The sequence below is a fragment of the Thamnophis elegans genome, chromosome 2 (assembly GCF_009769535.1).
Source record: "Thamnophis elegans isolate rThaEle1 chromosome 2, rThaEle1.pri, whole genome shotgun sequence".
Classification (NCBI taxonomy): Eukaryota; Metazoa; Chordata; class Lepidosauria; order Squamata; family Colubridae; genus Thamnophis; species Thamnophis elegans.
This window is the reverse complement of record NC_045542.1, coordinates 147,420,660-147,441,194: the sequence shown is the minus strand read 5'-3', so window position 1 is coordinate 147,441,194 and position 20,535 is coordinate 147,420,660. Positions and strand designations below refer to the sequence as shown.

The 20,535-nt window shown below is 42.2% G+C and overlaps 1 protein-coding gene across 3 annotated transcripts in view; it reads right to left on the bottom strand.

Annotated features, from left to right (window-relative positions):
- Nucleotides 1-679: 679 nt before the first annotated feature.
- PPP1R18 (protein phosphatase 1 regulatory subunit 18) overlaps nt 680-20,535 on the bottom strand; it is a 42,307-nt gene continuing 22,451 nt past the window's right edge. For all 3 annotated transcript variants that reach the window (XM_032210721.1, XM_032210722.1, XM_032210724.1), the window contains 2 exons: nt 2,776-2,983; nt 680-1,808 (listed from right to left, as the gene is read on the bottom strand). In XM_032210721.1, the coding sequence (XP_032066612.1) occupies nt 1,789-1,808; nt 2,776-2,983 (228 nt within the window). In that variant the 3' untranslated portion in view covers nt 680-1,788. The remainder of the gene's footprint in view (nt 1,809-2,775; nt 2,984-20,535) is intronic.

The window sequence follows — 20,535 nt, the reverse complement described above, 5'->3', positions numbered from 1 at the left end:
AGCCAGGAAAACATCTTCAAACAAATGCACCATGGCTTTGCTTTCCTTAACCTTAATTAAGAATTTGTCCTAGTTAAAAATACTATGCAGTATAGAATGGCAAGTACAGGTAGTCCTCAACTTATAATCATGATGGAGAGAGCAAAATTCATCATTAAGCAATGAGGTCGTTAAGTGAATCATTCATGGCTATTAAGTAAGCTATCATGTGACTGTGACTTGCAACCTCCTGCTGGCTTTTCCATCAATTTTTGCTTGTTGGAATCTGGTTGAGAAGGTCACAAATGGCAACCACATGATTGAAAAATTGATAAGAGTGAGCTGATTCAAAAGTGCCTGGATCACAATCACAAAGGAACACTGCAGCGTGTGGACCAGCCGTAAGTCTCTTTTTTCAGCACCATCATAACTTTGAAAGGTTGTTAAACAGATGGCCATTAAGCGAAGATTAACTGTACCTATCAAAATGGATGGTAGAATAATATTATTAGTATTATTGCTAGTAGTAATAATACTGTTTTGGCCAAATAATCCAAAGTCCCCTGGGGTGAGTGGGGGGGAAAGGTCAATTTGGTAGCCACAATTGTCCAACTGAAGGGGCAGTCCGAGTGTGTTGTGGACACCATCTAGACCATTCCCTGTGGCCACCCCTGAAAGCATCGCTTCATTTTTTTTTAACCATTCATGGCTCTGTTCACTTCACTTCATGCCCACCCATCTACGTCCATATGAGTTGTGAATTCTAAACATGAAATGGATGCAATTAAAACCAGAAGCTGTACTTTTCTCCTGATTCTGCTTTGTTTGTCCATTCCATCCCCCCCTGCCTCCCCCCCTTGTTCCGTTTACTTACTTTAGCCTGGCAGTCCCACAAGACCACCCCAGCCTGAAGTCAAAGACAGAGAAAACACAAAATGCCACCACAAAGAACAACGGTCTCTGCCTCCTGTGCAGAGATAACTTTTCCCTAATTGCTCAATTCCATGCCTTACTAAGTGCTCTTCTTTTAAAACACAGAGAGGCCCATCCCCATTGCCCAGTTACATGCCATATTACTCACACCTAGAGTCATGCTATGTTGAATTGACTTCCTCTTCAATGGCCCCCCTCCCACCCCCCGAATACTGATAAAAGCAGTGTGTAACCTTCCCTGCTCTCCCCTCCCGAAATATGGTGCTTTGCTTTGTTTTCCTTTAAACATCATAACAAGACAAGATACTTTATCAAAAAGAAAAAAAGCAGAAAAACAACAACAACAACAACCAGACAAAGTTACATCGATGTCCCTCAGCCCGGAGCTGAAATTTTCAAATGCTGTGTGGTTGATGGTAAGGAGTAAAATAGGTCAATGATGTTAGCCCTTGGTGTTTGAAGGTTCAATGGTATTTCCTTAGGGAAAGTTTTAAAACATGTCCACAGGCTCCTCACTGACTGATAGGAGCGGCAGAAAAAGCATTGGTTGAGATTCCCCTCTAAGATAGGACTGCATTTTGCACCATTTGGAGCCATCTAGATGTGGGATATTTTTTCCTAAGCGAAGAGATTCTGTTTTCAGGGTCAACGCAAAGAGAAGAGCGGGTGAAGATGGTGCGTAACACCCGAAGAAAGAAACATTTGGCCTTCAAAGCTGTAGGGAAAGGCTGATAGGTCTTTATTGGTCCCTGTTTCTTTTTCCTTGGTATGTCAGTCATTGGAAGACAAAAAGAGATTCAAGGTCCAGCTGAAGGGTTTGGAACACGACTTCAATCTTGAACTGGATTCTACCTTTTCCTGCACCGGAAAGAAAAGCTATCGCCGACAGGACTCATCTAGAAAAAGGAAAAGAAAGAATACTGGCATAGTTAGCAAACGAGGAAAACAACAACTCCTGAGTTTGCATTCCCCATTTCTGCACTTGTTAAAAAGGCCTTTAGATGGCACTTCAGTATTATTTCTAAAGCTCCTGTTTATGACTATTCTTCCAGCTATAGCATTTCTGGTTTTACTTCTCTATTTATAATGGTACAGGGGTTGGGTTTTTTTTGGTGGAGGGAGATCTGGATGAAAATTAGTGTTTCATCTGATCTCAATTACAAATACTTGTAGTCTGATTATCATTATTTTTTAAACTTTGCTCTCCTTTTGTTGCTATTGCTGGATATAGTTCTAGACATCAGAATCATCACACTGATATTCAGGGACAATCTTTCTTCAGGGTTGTCGAAAGCTCTGTCTATCATGGAAATAGATGGTATTATTCCTGAAACAAATCTTCGAATTCAGCTCAGTGAATGTGCTCTTTTGATCAGCAGAGGTTGATATTTGTCAGCCTTTCCAGCTATAGCATGCTTGAAAGTTCCCACTGTATGAGGATAAGCAGGGAATTTTTAACCTAGGGAAGCTTTCAAGCACTACATACAACATCTGCTATTGCAAGTCAAACAACAGACAGATGTGTGAAAACGATGGCAGTTGTCTACAAGACCTTTCTTCTCTTACCAATAAACATAATGTCTGAAGTGATGTAGGGTTTCCTGCCTAAGCAAGGGGTTGGACTAGAAGACCTCCAAGGTCCCTTCCAACTCCTATTCTATTCTATTCTATTCTATTCTATTCTATTCTATTCTATTCTATAACAGGTCGTCACCCCATTTTAGCTCAACTCGCAATTTACAATTGTACAAGTTACAATTCAAAACCCAGAAAAAGAGACAGAATTTGTATCAAGTGTGATTGTGGAAAGGTTTTGTCATCCACTTTAATCCAAGCATTTCCAGGGAATTTCCAGATACTCACCTACAATAAGTGGTTTGCTCCTGAGCAGGCCAGGGAGGCCACGATGAAGCAGCAGCAACTCCTCTTCTTCCTCTTCCTCATCTCCAAGGGGGTTTGTGCTAACCAAAGACTCTGACTCTTCTGGGGGCCCAAACTCCTCCAGTAGGGAACTCTCTGATGGGTATTGGAATGTCCTCTCCAGCTGATTCTCACTGAATGAAATCTTAAGCTGCAGGTGGGGAGAGAAAGAGGGAAAGATGGATGGATGGACATGGATGGTAAATACCACAAGTCCGTACTTGCAGTCACCCCATTGACTTTTGGCTATGCAAGATTATGCCCTTGGCCCAGTGGTGAAATTCAATTTTCTTTACTATTGGTTCTGTGGGTGTGGCTTTGTGGGTGTGGTATGGCTTGGTGGGTGTGGCTTGGTGGACGTGGCAGGGAAAGGATACTGCAAAATCTCCATTCCCATCCCACTCTGGAGCCAGCCAGAGGTGACATTTGCAGGTTCTCTGGACTACTCAAAATTTCCACTACCAGTTCTCCAAACTACTCAACATTTCCGCTACCGGTTCCCCGAACTACTCAAAATTTCCACTACCGGTTCTTCAAACTATTCAAGATTTCTGCTGCCGGTTCTCCAAACTACTCAAAATTTCTGCTACTGGTTCTCCAAACTACTCAAAATGTCCGCTAATGGTTCTCCAGAACCTGTCAGAACCTGCTGAATTTCACCCCTGCCTTGGCCCATCTCAAACTAGATTTGCTTTCTCTAATCTGATGCCTTTGAGATGCCGTACAAATGTGTTGGACTTCATCCCCTTAATCCCCAGAGAACAGAGTACATTATGGAGGACATCAGTTGGAAAGCCTTCACTAGATTAACAATAAAATCTTGTGCATGCACACTCAAAAATAAAGTCTATTAATTTAATGGGGTTTACTCTGTGCCAGGTAAAGTAAGTATAGGATGAAACATGTACAGGCAGGGTCATTTTATTCCCACGGGCTCATCCTATGTGTTGTACCCATATGGCAGGGGCAATTTCTAGCCTGCAAGAACTCTGCTCTTGGGAGTAAAATCCTGGTAGAGAATTGCCAATCAAAACTTGATGCAAAGAACATACAGGTCAAATTATAGAACCACATATATCTGATACACATATCTGATACTCCATTATATGGAGTATCAGAAATCCCCAGATATCAGCACAAGAAACCCTTTCTATTTACCCTCCATTTTCAATAGTATAATTTAGGAAATTTAGGAGAATGATCAATATTCACCACTTTGATACATTACCCTGAAAAACAACTTGAAGGGGCATATTATGCTAAATCATCATACAGTAGATCTGGCCCTTTAAGGTGCTTAGATGGAAGAAGCCTTGGAGAAGGCTGAACATGCCCCACATAGGATGCCTTGAGCTCCCCAAGGAGCTCAAGGAAAGGTGGGATGTAAATTACATCATATTACCATATCATACATCAGGTGGCTCGGGGGCTCAATGGGGGAGCTTTGTACTGGAGGTAGTTGATTAATCAAAATTCAAGCATACCTGCCCCTCTCCACGCCCTCCGTGTGTCTGGCTCACTTCTTAACCATCTCATGTTAATGATTTTATCTGTTGTGCTTTTATGATGGTTTTAATGTTTCTCAATGTTTTTTATGTTGCAAACTGTCCAGAATCATTGGCTAAATCCTGAATCCCCAACCCTCGAACCCCAGCCCACTACCGGGTCAGGGCTTATTTGGAATTGGTCTGCCTGAGTGGCTAGATGGAGCACTCACCTGCAGTTTAATTTGCAGAACTGGCACATTGTCGTGCATGTGTGCATGCTGGCCCACCACTTGGGCAAGGGCTATGTGCTGCCCCCCAAACGTGGTACAGTTCCCCTCTCCCTCAGCCAGGCCACCAAGCCGCAAAGTTAGGGGGCCAATGAGATTAATAAACAAATAAACCAACAAATATATAAATTGTAAGTAAATGAATGCTACTGATATACATCTGCTTCAGTGGTAGGATTCAGCCAGTTCGCACTTATTCGGGAGAACCGGTTGGTAACTTTCTATGCAGTTCAGAGAACCGGTTGTTGGAAGAAATCTTTTGTTTTTTCCCACTTTACAGGGCTAATCCTGTAAGGAAGGCAGGAAGGAAACATTCTGGTGTTGTTTCTAGCCTAATCTTTATTGCCCTGCTTACAGAAACTGCCTCTCCAGTTAACCCTTATTACCATTGTAACAACTAAGGCGAAGTGCCCATCGACCTGAGTGACATTGACTTGGCCATGGTCACACGATCACATGTCCACTGAGCCCCGCCTACCCAGTTGATCATTAGGGCAGAGAACTGGTCGGTAAATTATTTGAATCCCACCACTGATCTGCTTCTACCTTAAGTCTCTCTACTTAACAGGGATGGTCTTTAAAGTTTCTTGTTAACTGTTGTAGCAAATTAAAATTTGGTCCTTTACTTTTCGAAGGGAGGTTATAGTATACGTCTGTGAGACTCTAGGGGTTAAGTCTCTTAGGAGGCCAAAGATGCCTTATAAGAAAACAAAGGCTTAATGAGTTTGAGTTGCACTTATAGTACAGTAACTACATTTAGAGCCATAGGAGAATTACACATGAAGAATCCAGGATGGGATCATGGAAGTAGAAGCACAGTGCGTCTGGAAAGCCCAGTAATGTTAAAGGAAAGTGTGTAATTGAGTGTGTGTGGCCTCTGGAGAACTAAATTAAGGGAAAGGATGCAGGCAAGACATCCAATTACGTCTGCCTTGCAACAGAACCCATTTATCAAAAACAGAATATTTGTAGCTCAGGGTTAAAATGAAGGGTCCTTGGTGCTCTCTGAGCTTCGTTTTTTTCTTGCAGAGGCTTCATTACCCAAATTATGTAGTATCATCAGTGCTAGCACTGATGATGTTACTTAGTAACAAAACATCTGCAAGGAAACAGCCAAACCCAGGGAATACCAAGGACCCCTCAAAACCCTCTTATGTCCTGCTTCCTGGGCTCTTCTCATCCTGAAAAGATTTACTGTAGTTTGCTTGGGTTCAACTGCAGAAATAGTAATATTAAAAAAAAAAGTTGAAGGACTTCAAGCAAAAGGGCTGCAGTGTCCTGGGATATGTAAATAAAAAGGTTGCAAATGTTTTAGCCAATAAATCTTTCTCCCTTGGCTTCCTAGGATGTCTCCTCACCATCCCAGGTCACACCCTACAACCATTTTCCAGCCGATACAATGTGCAAACTACAGCAGGTGAAAAACTTTCAGAAAATAATATTAGGCACTCCTGTGGCAAGAGGGTATCTCTTGTGTAAGAGAAGAACGTATGGGTTTTGCCATCTTTGGTGATTTTTAAGAAGAGACTGAAAGGCTATCTTCTCAGGGATTTATTTTCATGCCCTCTACACAGAATCAAGACTAGATGATCCTTGAGGTTCCTTTCATCACCTTTTCCAATTCTATGACTTTAGAACCAGGTGTGCTTTTTATCATCCTCTAGCTTAATATGCAAGAAAGCCCAGCAGTCAAAAATAACAGGAGGAAAAAGAGAGGATGTGTACCCCATGTGAATTTCTCAAAGTCATCAGGAATTTGATGGTATACACATTTAATAAATTAATTAACAATTAATTAATTGTCAAGATGAGCAGGTAGTTGTCGTAACTGATCTCAAAACAGACACCCCCCCATCCCCAAGGATGATCCCCATTTGGGGTACACATCAATATGTGTACAGTAGCATGTGCTACATAACAAAACCCCCAGCAAGAGCCAGTTTGGTATAAATCAGGAGACCAAGTTCTAGACCTGTTTTAGGCATGAAATCCAGCTCTGTGACCCTAGGTCAGTCTCTATCTCTCAACCCAACCCACCTCACAGGATTGTTGTTGTGGGGAAAATAGGAAGACGAAGGTGTATTAGGCAAATATGTCCCCTTGGGTTATTTATAAAAATAATAAAGGAGGTAGAAATATCAAATAAAGGTAAAGGTTCCCTTAGCACATATGTGCTAGTCGTTCCTGACTCTAGCAGGCGGTGCTCATCTCCGTTTCAAAGCCGAAGAGCCAGCGCTGTCCGAAGACGTCTCCGTGGTCATGTGGCCGGCATGACTCAATGCTGAAGGCGCACGGAACATTGTTACCTCCCCACCAAAAGTGGTTCCTATTTTTCTACTTGCATTTTTACGTGCTTTCGAACTGCTACGTTGGCAGAAGCTGGGACAAGTAACGGGAGCTCACTCCATTACACGGGGCTATGGATTTGAACCGCCGAACCTTTCTGATCAAGCCACCGCGTCCCTTCAAATACATGAGTACAAACGCAAAGTTACCCTACCCAGGGAGCTTACGATGTTAAGTAAATGCATAGTGGGAAGGGGAGAGAGATCAGAGTGGCAAATTGACACCTTCAAGGCACATGCAGCTGCCTTATGCTGCATCAGTCAATTGGTCCATCTAGCTAGCTCCGTCTTGTAGACCTGTTCTTGAAGTTTCCAAAGAGTTTCCCAGTTGCTCCTGAAGATTCAGCTTCTCTTTAAAGCTTTCTGACTAAATCTCAAGAGACACAGCTTAATGGGTGCATTCCGTAATAATCATGCAACAGATTGCAGAATTGATCTTATTTAGAATGAAAGCTATCTAACAGGATGGAAAGTCTGGGTCAAGGGCTTGCCCTGGCCTTGGAGATCAAGGGGCAGTTGAGAAGAACCTACTTCGATGGCAGCAAGCGTATGGAGCAGGCATTCAGAAACACTGAAGTAACAAAGAGTGACTGTGAGCATGTATAGCAGGCATTTTCTGCGTCCCATGAATGCTTTTAATGAATGAGGGTTTGTACTAGTAGCAGATTCCATCTTGAGCTCCATTTGTTCTTATCCATGGGATAACCTTTTGTTTGGTTATCTTTTGTATGCCCTGGGATTTTTATAGACCTGGAAGAATCTTCTGCCACAATACTTCACTGTAGCAAATGAATGAAACAGTCTGAAACAGATTACCAACTATATTAAGACAGCTGAGGTAAGTGCTTAAACTAGACTATGAGGCTTCTTAGCAAGATAAAAATTCAGCAATAGGAAGAGGTGGGTGGCAGGAAAAAAAAATACGGAAGAAAATGTTTTGTCCTACAAATCTAATTCCATGCTAAGGGAAGTCAAGCATAAGAGGCAATCTGCTAGGTCTAACTGAAGATCCTGTTTTTCACCTCTTATGAAAGAAGGGCATGAAGGTAACAATCTTGCCTAGTTTGCTCCAATACCACTTGCAAAATTGAAAGAAGGTGGGGAAAGTCTCAATCCTTTCCCAACTCAAGATATAGGGATGTCAACGTCCAGAATTCTCAGCCTATGTGGCCACAGTCCCTGAATTTGAAATATATTCGTTGGCACCACTTGCCACTTAGGTTGGTATAAGAAAAGGCACAAAGAAAAAAAAATGCAAAGAAAAGACATGAAGAAAGAAACACCAAGCATCTCATTTACAGTACACCGCTTTCAAATGTACTCTATAAATGATTCATAGCACAGGTTGAGGTTTGCAAACTCAGGAAGCCTATTTTTAATCCGTAAGCAGAGCTTCACCAATTCTGCCCAAGAAAGGTGAGGTCTTATCTGCATGCTTCTCTTTCCTGTACTGTCCCCGACTTACAACCATTTTTAATGATCCTTTGACATTACAACAGCAGTGGAAAAAGTGACATGACTGTTTTTCACACAACTGTTGTAGCATCCTCATGATCATGAGCCACGCTGGCGCAGTGGCTAGAGTGCAGTACTGCAGGCTACTTCTGCTGACTGCAATTTGGCAGTTCAAATCTCACCAGGGTCAAGGTTGACTCAGCCTTCCATCCTTCCAAGGTGGGCAAAAGGAGGACCCAGATTGTTGGGGGCCATAGGCTGACTCTGTAAACCGCTTAGAGAGGGCTGTAAAGCACTGTAAAGCGGTACATAAGCCTAAATGCTATTGCTGTCATGTGATCAAAATTTGGACGCTTGACGACTGGTGTGTATTTATGAGACGTTGCAGTATCCAGTGAGGTTATGAGATCCTCTTCTGTGGTCTTGTGACAAGCTGAGTCAATGGAGAAATCAGATTCACTTAACAACCGTGTTCCTAATTTATCAACTGCAGTGATCCACTTAAGAACTATGGAAAGAAAGGTCGTAAAATGGGGCAAAACTCACTTAACAACTGTCTTGCTTAGCAATGGATATTTTGGGCTCAACTGTGATCATAAGTCAAGGACCAACTGAAATGGTATTAAGGATCCTGCTTTTGCTGCTTCCCGCTTTCAGTGCAGGTTCTTCCCAGCCCTGCTGCATAGAGTTCGGAAGAACATGCGATCTTTGACATTATCTCCTTCCCAAGCAGTTCCCATGGGAATTAATCCAAGTTAATCCCAATTAGGTGAAGTCTATTAATGACAAGCGTAGAGGTGAAGGCAGAGGAGGAGGAGAGGCAGAGATTGCTTTGTAGATCAAGTTCACAGCAGGGGTAATGCAGAGGCTGGTTCGGACAACAATGTGCTCTGTTTAACCCCAACTTGATCTTCAAATACCTGCAAAACTATCCAACGGGTATGTTATTAGGCCTAGTTTCAAGGTCCTTGTACTTATATGTTTGTATATGTATATTTCCTAATGTGATACAAAGTCTGTCGTCTCTCTTTTTATAATACTATGCTATCCCTGCAAGCAATCCAAACATTTTAGGAAGTTCTTTTTATTTGTTTTTATATGAATAAAATGCTATTGCATGAAGTCCAAAGAAACATGGATTCCTCAACAACGGTCTTAATAAAACTTTAAATCAATCTTCTCAATCACAGGCCTTCTAGATGTGTGGGGTAACAACTCTCATGGTCCAGCTCTCAACAGAGCTAGGTTTCAAGCCATGGAGTTAGGGTACTTGTGGGTGCTCTGTTCTGATTTTGAATGATGCACTGAAATGATTGACAAACTCAGGACCCCCCTTTGACCGAATGCTTTATTTTCCCATGTACCGTATTTTTCGGAGTATAAGACACACTGGAGTATAAAAAGCACCAAGATTTTGAAGAGGCAAATTAAAAAAAAGTTTTTGCATGCTATAGACCACCCAAAAATGCCCCATTGTTTGCAAAAATGGCCTAGCCTTTAGGAGTGTTCCTGGGGGCTGGGGAGGGCAAAACCGAGCAAAAAATGGCCCCATTTTCCTCTCATTTTTGCCCTCCCCAGCCCCCAGGAGAATTCTGGAAGCCTCCTAAAGGCTATGCACAGCCATTTTTGCAAAGGGGGGTGGGGTGGGGTTTTAGGAGGCCAAAAATGCTGTATTCAGTATATAAGATGCACCCAGATTTTTACCTTCTTTTTTGAGGGGAAAAAGGTGCGTCTTATAGTCCAAAAAATATGGTATGTCAATAAAAGGCACTTCTGTTCTGGTTGTTCTGCTATTATCCCTTGCCATCTAATATCCCTTTTCATCACTTTCTTTTCTTTTTTTTTAAAGGTTGACAGAAAGTACTGGGTGTTAACTACAATTAATTAGTTATATTATATATTGTATTACTAATTAATGTTATTGCTAGCTGTGAAGTCGTTTCCGATCCATCGTGACCCCATGGACAATGTTCCTCCAGGCCTTCCTGTCCTCTACCATCCTCTGGAGTTCATTTAATCTCACGCCTACTGCTTCAGTGGCTCAATCCAGCACCTCATTCTCTGTCCTCCCCTTCTTCTTTTGCCCTCAGTCTTTCCAAGCATGAGAATTTTCTCCAGTGAGTCCTTCTGTCTCATTAAGTGGCCAAAGTATTTGAGTTTCATCTTCAGGATCTGGCCTTCTAAAGAGCAGTCAGGGTTGATCCCCTCTAGGACTGACTGGTTTGATTGCCTTGCAGTCCAAAGGACTTGCAGGAATCTTCTCCAGCACCATAATTCAAAGGCCTCAATTCTTTGGTGCTCAGACTTTCTTATGGTCCAACTTTCACAGTTAATTAATATTATATTACAATTAAAAATCAGTGCCAAGTGACAGCAACATAAGGAGTACAAGAAGCTGGAGAAGTTCCAGGGCCTGAAGCGAGAACTAGAAAGAGAACAAAGTAAAAGGCCAAAGAGGCCCCTGTTGTAGTAGGGGCTGTGCATCCTAAATTGGGAGAGTGGCTTTGACAGACTCCAGGAACAACCTCAGAACTAGACTTCAGAGGCCCCTTCCAACCCAAGGATTTTATGTTCTAAGTTCTCTGTCAAGAAGAGAGACAGCTAAGATGCTGTGCTGAATCCCCCCAGACTCTGGTAGATGACCCATATTGAGGAAGACCAATCCATCCATTAGGATGAATAACAAAATACAGACTTGGAAGGGACCTTGGAGGTCTTCTAGTTCAACCCCCTGCTCAGGCAGGAGACCCTGCACCATTTCAGAAAAATGGTTATCCAATCTCTTTAAAAACTTCCAGTGTTGGAGCATTCACAACTTCTGGAGGCAAGTTGTTCCACTGATTAATAGTTCTGTCAGTAAATTTCTCCTTAGTTCTAGGTTGCTTCTCTCCTTGATTAGTTTCATCCATTGCTTCTTGTCTTGCCTTCTGGTGCTTTGGAGAATAGCTTGACTCCCTCTTCTTTGTGGCAGCCCCTGAGATATTGGAAGAATTCTATCATGTCACCCCTAGTCCTTCTTTCCATTAAAATAAACATACCCAATTCCAGCAACCATTCTTTATATGTTTTAACCTCCTTAAACATCTTGGTTGCTCTTTTCTGCACTCTTCCCCTCTTCTATTCCCTATGAGTGGTGTGTGTATATATGTATGGTATAGCTACATATACATGAATGATTGATTCAGTGAATATGCTTCTAACCCTGTCTCCAAAAAACCTATGTCAGAGGAACACTTTTTTGCCTTGGGTCACACAAACCTATGTATGGTTAAGTTAGGCTCTGAAATAGTCCCACAAAGTAATTGAAGGTACAGAGAAACTGGCTTTTGTTCACCTTTTACACCCAAGTCAGCAAAAAAGGGATTGTATCACATTCAATTTTTAAGTTTTAGTTTAACACACTAGCTCTATTTGCACAATACCATGTTGAATCATGTTTTAATCTAGGGTATTCTTCAAATGCAGCCTGTGCAGAATAGTATATGGTTCTCTGTAATCTGCGAACTCAGAAAACTGAAGGAATTGAGCAAACCATTATTTACCCTGAGTAGGCTTTCCGTGTGAATTGAGTTACCAAGGGCAAATTTAGAAAAAAAGAGTAAAAAGTGAACAATCCTAACTGAGCTTAAACCACACTAATTTGGAGAAGGTAGGAGATGAGTTTGGTTCTTTTTCTCAAAGCATCATAACCCCCTACTCAATTCCATTCATCCCTCCAGGAGCCTCTATGTCAAATTTAATTTTTAATTTAAACTTTCACAGCTGATTCGGGATTGGCATAGCTGCTTATTGGATAAACTGGGCTATGGCCACCAGCACTGTTGCTCTGGTTGCAGAACAACTCGGATTGCCTGAGCAGAGTTAGAATTTGGAGGGAAAATGAAGGAAGCCCAGAACTTTATGGAATTGGAGGAAAAAGGAGAGGTAGGGAGGAGGAGGAGGAGGAGGAGGAGGAGGAGGAGGAGGAGGAGGAGGAGGAGGAAGAGGAGGAGGAGGAGGAGAAGGAGGAGGAAGAAGGGGATGGAAAAGAAAAAGGAGGAAGGGGACAAAGGAGGAGGAGAAGGAAGGAAGGAAGGAAGAAGGAAAGAAAGAAAGAATTATTCGTGCATTGGTGCTAAGACTATATTTACATAGACACCAGGAGTTAAGATTGACACATGGAAACTTCTTTTAAGTACAGCAAGAGACTATAACTACCAGTACAAAATGGGTATGTGGCATTTGATTCATCATTAGCTTTTGGACAGCAAAGCATTTCTTCTGGGAGGAGTACCACACTCTCATCTGGGTTTTTCCCTTTGCTGTGGCAGCAGCATGCGCAGGAAGGGAGGTTCTGCAAAATTCTCCTCGCTTCTCACAAGAGGTAGCAGCGTCAGGCAGCTGTCCTCCTGGCCCTCCCACCCCGACCAAGCGCTTCTGCCCTTATTTAGAAACTGAGAGGGTGACTCAGACCTGGCGAATTCCTTAGGGGAGTAGGCCTGCGGGTGGGGCAGAGCAGCTGCTGTGGGGGGGGGGAGGAGGGGGAGAAGAGATCCTGGTGGAGGAGGAGATGCCCAGTGGCAAAACTGCAAAGCCAGATGTGGAGGGATGGCAGAAAACAAAAGGAAAAAAAGCCAGGATGTTTTGTGAGAAAGCAGGGTGCTTACACCATACAAGCCTTACTTCAAAGAACCTGCCTTTGTTGGAGAAACATCTGTAAGATGTCTTCCCCTCCTTCCAGTCTGGACCGCTAAGTAGCATTCATCCACATTAGGGACATTCTAGCAAGCTGTGGAGACCCTGGGATTTGCAAATGTATAAAAGACCTTTAGGGAGAAGAAAGTATACTTCACTACGGGAGCAACAGTTGAAAACCCTAACCCAGTTCTATCCTGCTGGGGGTCAGGAAGATCTGAGGGATTAACAAAAGAAAATATCTCAGAAAGTGAGCTAACCAAATTCCTGAACAAAATCACTCTAATCATTTGCTCAATTACAGCAGGGGTGGGTTCCTGCCAGTTCTAACCTCTTCTATAAAAGAGGTTCCACAAATCTACAGTGCTGTTCCAGCTCCCTCCCCACCTCGCCCGTCCGCACATCATCAAGATGAAGAGCGAGAGGAGGAATTCTGGGAATTGAAGTCCACAAGTCTTAAAGCTGTCACGTTTGAACACCCCTGGGTTTTTTTTCTAAAGGGTTAGGGGTGCAAGGATCTTGTAACTTGATAGCTTTAAGACTTGCACACTTCAATGCCAGAGTTCCTGAACCAGCATGACTGGAGGAGGAATTCTGGGAGTTGAAGTCCACAAGTCTTAAAGCTGTCAAGTTTGAACACCCCTGGGTTTTTTTCTAAAGGATTAGGGGGTGCAAGGGTCTTATAACTTGACAGCTTTAAGACTTGCGTGCTTCAAATGCCAGAGTTTCTGAGCCAACATTTTGGTTGCTAAGCAAGAGCATTGTTAAGTGAGTTTCACCACATTTTACAAGTTGGCCACGCCTACCCAGTCACATGACTGCCAAGCCACTCCCACTCAGTCACATGGCTGGCAAGCCACTCCCACTCAGTCACATGGCCAGCAAGCCACTCCCACAAAACAGGCCATACTTACAGAAGAGGTTCTAAAAAAATTTGAAACCCACCACTGAATTACAGCCATAAATCAAGGACTACCTATATACAAAAAGAACCAAGAATATTTTGCTTATTTCCAATTGAAGCAGTTTTATTTTATAAATGGGAGGCCCTTATTGAATATAGAGGTTACACCTAGCCCCAATGAAATCCCTAGTTTTATTCATTAGCAATTGTTCAAAGTTATGAACCCTCCCGAAAAGACACTTTGCACTGTCCTGCAGATCACAATTTACTTTGTTTTCTGCATCTCCAACGTGCCTCCCAAAGGTGTGAATGCTCCAACACTGGACATTTTTAAGAAGATGTTGGATATCCATTTGCCTGAAGTGGTGTAGGGTTTCCTGCCTAAGCAGGGGGTTGGACTAGAAGACCTTCAAGATCCCTTCCAACTCTGTTATTCTAGTCTATTCTAATTTCTGGCAAAAAATTGAACCCATTGAACTAATTGAACTCATTGTCCCTCCATTGGGACAATGGGTTCAATTAGTGACTGTGGCATTTGCTTAATGACAACTGCAAACATTGGATCAACCATGTGATAACAATTGACTGTAATTCCAGGCTCAATTTTAGTTGTAAGTCAAAGATTATGGTACCTATAATGTGAATAAGGAAATCATGGCTTGTGAACCCAGCCTAGACCATGTTGATTTTCATAGCTGAGTACTTTCTTTTTTATTTCTGATATCCAAATCCTTCCATCAGGGAAAACCACAGGAGAACATGCCAAGTTGCTAACAAGTACAGAAGATGCAGAGATCTTTATGGACCATTCTAGGTTTAGAAAATCACGTGGCTAGATATTTTTAAGGGAGTAAAGAATGGGGACTATATTTTCTCTTGTCTAAGTAGGGAATTTCAAGAATCCCAGAATCCTATATTCTGTTCTTTTGCCCTGTTTTTAACTTTGCTACACCAAGCCATTCCTGGCACGTTATTATGTCCTTTCCTTCCTTCTTCACTAAATGCAGTAACCCACTTCCTGAGTTTTACTTCTGTGTAGAGGCCTCTGCGTCTCTCATGCCTGCCCTCATCCCCCCCCCACCACCAAAAAAACTAGCAATTTCCTGTTTTCAGAACAACTATAGAGGTAGTGCTCAGAAAACAATTTAAATAGCTATGAACTGGATCTTATGGAGCCAGACCAAACTGTTAAGGATTACCTAATAGAAACATAAAAATACACACGAGAGTTGTATTTAGTTTATAACTTGCAAGAACAGTTGCAAGAGCCAACTTGACATGAAAACTATTTGGGTGTCTCTGGGTGAGTCATTCTCTCTCAGTCCAACTCACCTCATAAGGTTGTTGTTGTGAGGGAAATGGGAGAAGGAAGGAATATCAGGTATATTCACAGCCTTCAGTTACTTATAAAGCAATAGAGTTGGAATAAACATCTAATAAATAAACATCATTGCTCAGACCCAGCCTACGTCTCAGGACTGCTATGAAGCTGGGAGATGCTCCTACTCCTACAGTACTGTTAATTCTCCCCAAGTCCTGGCCTAAGTAGGCCAGCATGAAGAACTGGAAATCTAGTAACCAAGCCATACTTCACGGACTAAACCACAACTGAATGGATTCATACAACATGCTAAACCATAGTTCATAAGCCAGAGTAGATGGTTCACAAAATAAAAACCAAAATAATCATTTTACAGTTTAGTCCCAGAACCTGCCCATGCTGTCCCATCCACTCCTGGGTAAGTGAACTTATCTATCTCACTGATAATGTTTTAAATGTCCACTCTTCATGGGTACATTGACCACTAGGAGGTGCAGAACAATTTACAGTGATCTGCGCATGCGCAGTAACTAAAAACCAAAATGGTGGCAGCCCAGCGGCAGCAAGGGAACCGGTTCGTGGGTATGGCATGTCTGGGTTTCTGTGACCCAGGCCTGAATTCCATTACTGGTTCAGCCGAACTGGGCCAAACCGGGAGCAACCCACCTCTGATTGGCATGTGACCAATTTCATCCTTTTGGGATTAATCAAACATCTAGAATTCGATGGCAGTGTTTTTCAACCTTGGTCACTTGAAGATGTGTGGACTTCAACTCCCAGAATTCCTCAGCCAGCATGGCTATCTAGGGAATTCTGGGAGTTGAAGTCCACACATCTTCAAGGGGCCAAGGTTCAGAAACACTGCACTATGGGGGTGAAGGTTTCGTAAAGACTTGCACATTGGGGCATGACTGAATATGAGCATCTACATCCCTCTGCTCTGAGAGTCAAAAGGAAAGTGGAGTGCATATATCATCCTGAGAGTTTCATTATGACTAGGTGATGATGCAAGATACAGTATATTGTGGCCAGTAACATACCATTTATTTTTTCTGTTTGTTGCATTTTGATTCTTCTGGGGTTTTTTGTAAATTGTTAATTGGTATCTATGCATATGTATACGTATGTAGATAGCCCTTGATTTATGACCATAATTGAGCCCAACATTTTTGTTGCTGTATAAGACAGTTGTTAAATGACTTTTCCTCCATTTCTTGCCACAGTTGTTAAATGAATCACACCACTCACTAAGTTAGTAACACGGTTGTTGCCAAATATGCCACCCACAATCAACTGGATAATTTTTTGCTCTAATCCAGCAAGATATTTTCTTGTTAGATGTCCTAAAATTAAATGAAGAAATAAAATAACACACCAGCTGTCAAACAGCTTGTTGTTACACCCTGGGCCAGAAATTATCTCTCAAGATGTGATAAGCAAGGCATAGGTTTTATAAACATATAAACAAACCCACTGAGTGACTTTGCACCAATCATTCTCTCTCACCCCAACCCACTTCACAGTGTTGTTGTTGTGGGGAAAATAGGAGAAGGAAGGAATATTAGGTATTTATGAGTTGTTTATAAAAATAACAAAGGCAACACATAAATAAATAAATATGGAAGTGATAATCTTTCTTGCCCATTTTACTGGTTAAGAGGCAACGCCAAATGTATACTGTTGGTAAGGCATAGATATAGCTTTAAAGCATGCCCAAACAGCAAAGGAGAATGTGAGCCATACAGAACCAGAATTAAAAAAAAGAATTGAATACAATTTTGACTGTGGGACTGTCCTCTTTGTTGACTTCTGTGGATTCAAGCACTATTGCGCAGTTGAACAAACGAAGCCAAGATGGGGAACAGGAAAGCAGTGGTTGCAATCCCAACCCAGTGTGCAATTGTGCTATTGTCTCTCTCCCCCCACCCACCTTCTGCCTGTCATACCACCCAGGATATGCTGTTTTGCATTTTCTCCATGCTACTTTGTGCAACTCTGCTCACTCAGCCCTAATACATTGTGACGAAAGAATAAAACAAATTACCAGAAGGAAGAAGAGCTACCCAGAAGGTAAAATTGCACAACTGTGACTAGAATTGTCATTTTCAAAGGGCAGGAAATCAAGAAGGAAACTAAGAGTTGGAAAGCAGATCATCCCTTGGAATCATGAATGTCTTTACTCATTGAGATAATAGACTGGGCCAGTGGAAACTAAAAAAGAGCAATGTAAAATTTATGGATTTGAGGTGATACTCTATGCTGCTGATGATTCAAACTCGCTATTGCCAATTGAGAAAATACCAAATCAGGATTCAGAAATCAGCTTCACTTCAAAAATACTGGATCTGTAGTGTCCCCCATTTTACAAGACAGACCTCAGGACTAAGCAGCCCAAGAAAAGCCCAGGTGATCACCAAGAGGGACAAATGACATGAAAAGCAGCATATAAGCCCTTTGTCAATACCAGACTTGAGATGGTCCAGAGTCACAAGACTTGGGCGGCCCTATCAATCCTTTAAATAAAATAAAATAAATGGCATTCCAGGACCTGCTGATTTTGCAGCCTTCTCTCCTTCTTATATTTTTAAAACATTTTATAGTCAACAGTTGGTGGGGTAAACATATATCTAATCACAGGGAATCCCCAACTTACAATCACAATTGAGATCAGAATTTCCATTGCTAAGTAAGATGAGTGTTAGGCGATTTCATGACCTCTTGCCATGGTTGTTAGGTAAAACACTACAGTTGTTCAGTGAATCATGCAGTCATTAAGTGAATGATACTTTCCCCCATTGACTTTGCTTGTCGGAAGCCGGTTGGAAAAGTCGCAAATGGCAATCACATCAGTGGTGGGTTTCCCAATTTTTTACTACTGGTTCGCTCACGCACTCTTGCATGCTTGAGCATGCGCAGAAGCGTCCGGGTGGGTGAGTGGAGCCTCTTGCTGCCGCTATTACCAGTTCGCCCAATCTGGGCTGAACCGGGAGCAAGCCACTTCTGAATCACATGACCCCAGGATACTGCAACTGTTGTAAACACATGCCAGTTACGAAGTGTCCAATTTTTTATCCTATGAGCATGCTGCAGCAGTCGTAACTGTGAGGACCAGTTGTAAATCCATTTTTTTCAATGCCATTGTAACTTCGAACAAATCACTAAACAAATGGTTGTCAGGAGAGAACTACCTGTACAGATGATGCTCCTTCCTTCCTTCCTTCCTTCCTTCCTTCCTTCCTTCCTTCCTTCCTTCCTTCCTTCCCTCCCACAGTTTTTCTAGAACAAAATGATGTCTATTCCCAAATTAAAGGGTTTTCCACAAAAGCATTAAGCCCAGAATTAGTAACCCCATTTGTTACACCACTGACTCCAATCCCAGAATTTTCTCTCAGCTTCTTTCCCAACATAAGTGTTGGGAAAGCCATGGTGACATCACATATGCCATAATGTCATTGTGCAAATGATGTAATTCCTGTAAAAGGGAAATCTCAGGAAACCCACCAGTACATGGAAGCATGGAAGCAAAGGGAGGAGCGCAAGTGATAGCCTTGTTAGCCATCTGTCCTTTTACTTCCTGTGCAGCAAATCAGTTGCCTGTTTGCCTCAACAGCTGGATAAGAAGTTAAACAAAATGTGCCAGGGATGAAGAAATACTTCCTTTGTCTGGTCCCAGAGCATTTGCAAGCATGTTGTTTCCAAATTATTATTTACCAAAAGGATTTCCAGTTTTCGGGAAGGGGGAAGGGAGGAACCCAGCTCAAAATATACTTGTGTTTTAATAAATGTACTGCGTGTAAATCAGCTGGCAAAGAATTTTCCCGGTTGAGGCTGAAGACAAGTGCATCTAAAGATTGGCACCGCAAAACAGCTGATAAAGAGTAGTGGTGAAAGATGGCAACTCCCAAGCACTCTGATTAACAGTTAATCCCCTCTTTGGCGATAAAGTGGGAAAATAAATTGTGCTTTTAGGAGAGCCTCTTCTGATTAGAAAGATATAAACTGAGATAGAAGTGGCTGTAGAGAGGAGAAGAACTGGATGAAACTGGATGTAGAGAGGAGCAAAAAAAATATAGTATATGCTGAAGGTAGGATAGTCAGAAAGAGTTAACAATGGAGTCACTGAGATCTGGCACATTCTATCTTAAGATTGTTCGAAGCCAATCGGACAAAAATAGCAGACTACGATCAATATTTCTCCAAAGAGAAACTATTAAAATGGACTGCAAAGAGTCCTGGAACGTTTTCTAGGACAAGGACGTTGACACTGAAAGTTGACATCAAATGTCTGAAGAGGAAGAACAAATTAACAGAATTGGAAGGGACCTTGGAGGCCTTCTAGTCCAACTCCCTACTTGGGTAGGAGACCCTATACTATTTGAGGCAAATGGTTGTCCAATCTCTTCTTCAAAGACCTTCAGTGTTGGAGTATTCACAACTTCTGGAGGCAAGTCGTTCCACTGATTAATTGTTCTAACTGTCTGGAAATTTCTCCTTAGTTCTAGGTTGGTTCTCTCCTTGATCAGTTTCCACCCATTGCTTCTTGAGAAAGGGAGAACCAGGTGATGCTGATAAAAAGCAAAACTTTTAAATTTGTATTTGTACAATATTTACACTCTGCCGCACTCCTAAAGGATAGAACTCTGGTGTGTAACACAGAGTCCCCCTGCCCCTAGATACTGGCCCCCTGCCCCTAGATGATCAGATACTGTCACCCAAATGGCTGGATTCCGTAAAATATTCTTTCTTTCTTTCTTTCTTTCTCTTTCTTTCTCTCTTCCTTCCTTTCTTACAAATAACTCAAGGTGGTGAGCATATACAACACACCTTCCTCATCCTATTTTCCCTACAATAACAGGGAGATGATTTGGGCTGAGAGAGTATCTGGCCTGCAGTCACCCAGCAGGCTTTCATGGCTAAGGCGGGACTAGAACTCTCAGTCTCCCGGTGATTGGCCCAAAGTCACCCAGCTGACTTTCATGGCTAAGGCGGGACTTGAAGTTACCTTTTCCTGCTTTCTAATCTGGAGCCTTCACCACTAGGCTGAATTGGCTTTCCTTTAGGGGAAAAATTGTGTTGGATGGTTTAGAGTTCAGCACACTGTGATGCACATCGTATTATGTGAACCAGGCCATCACATTCAGCCATAAAATTAGATGTGTTTGGGAAAGGTGTATTAAAAATAGACTTGTCTTTAATTAAACCCAGTTTAGCCTGTTATTTGAACTATAAA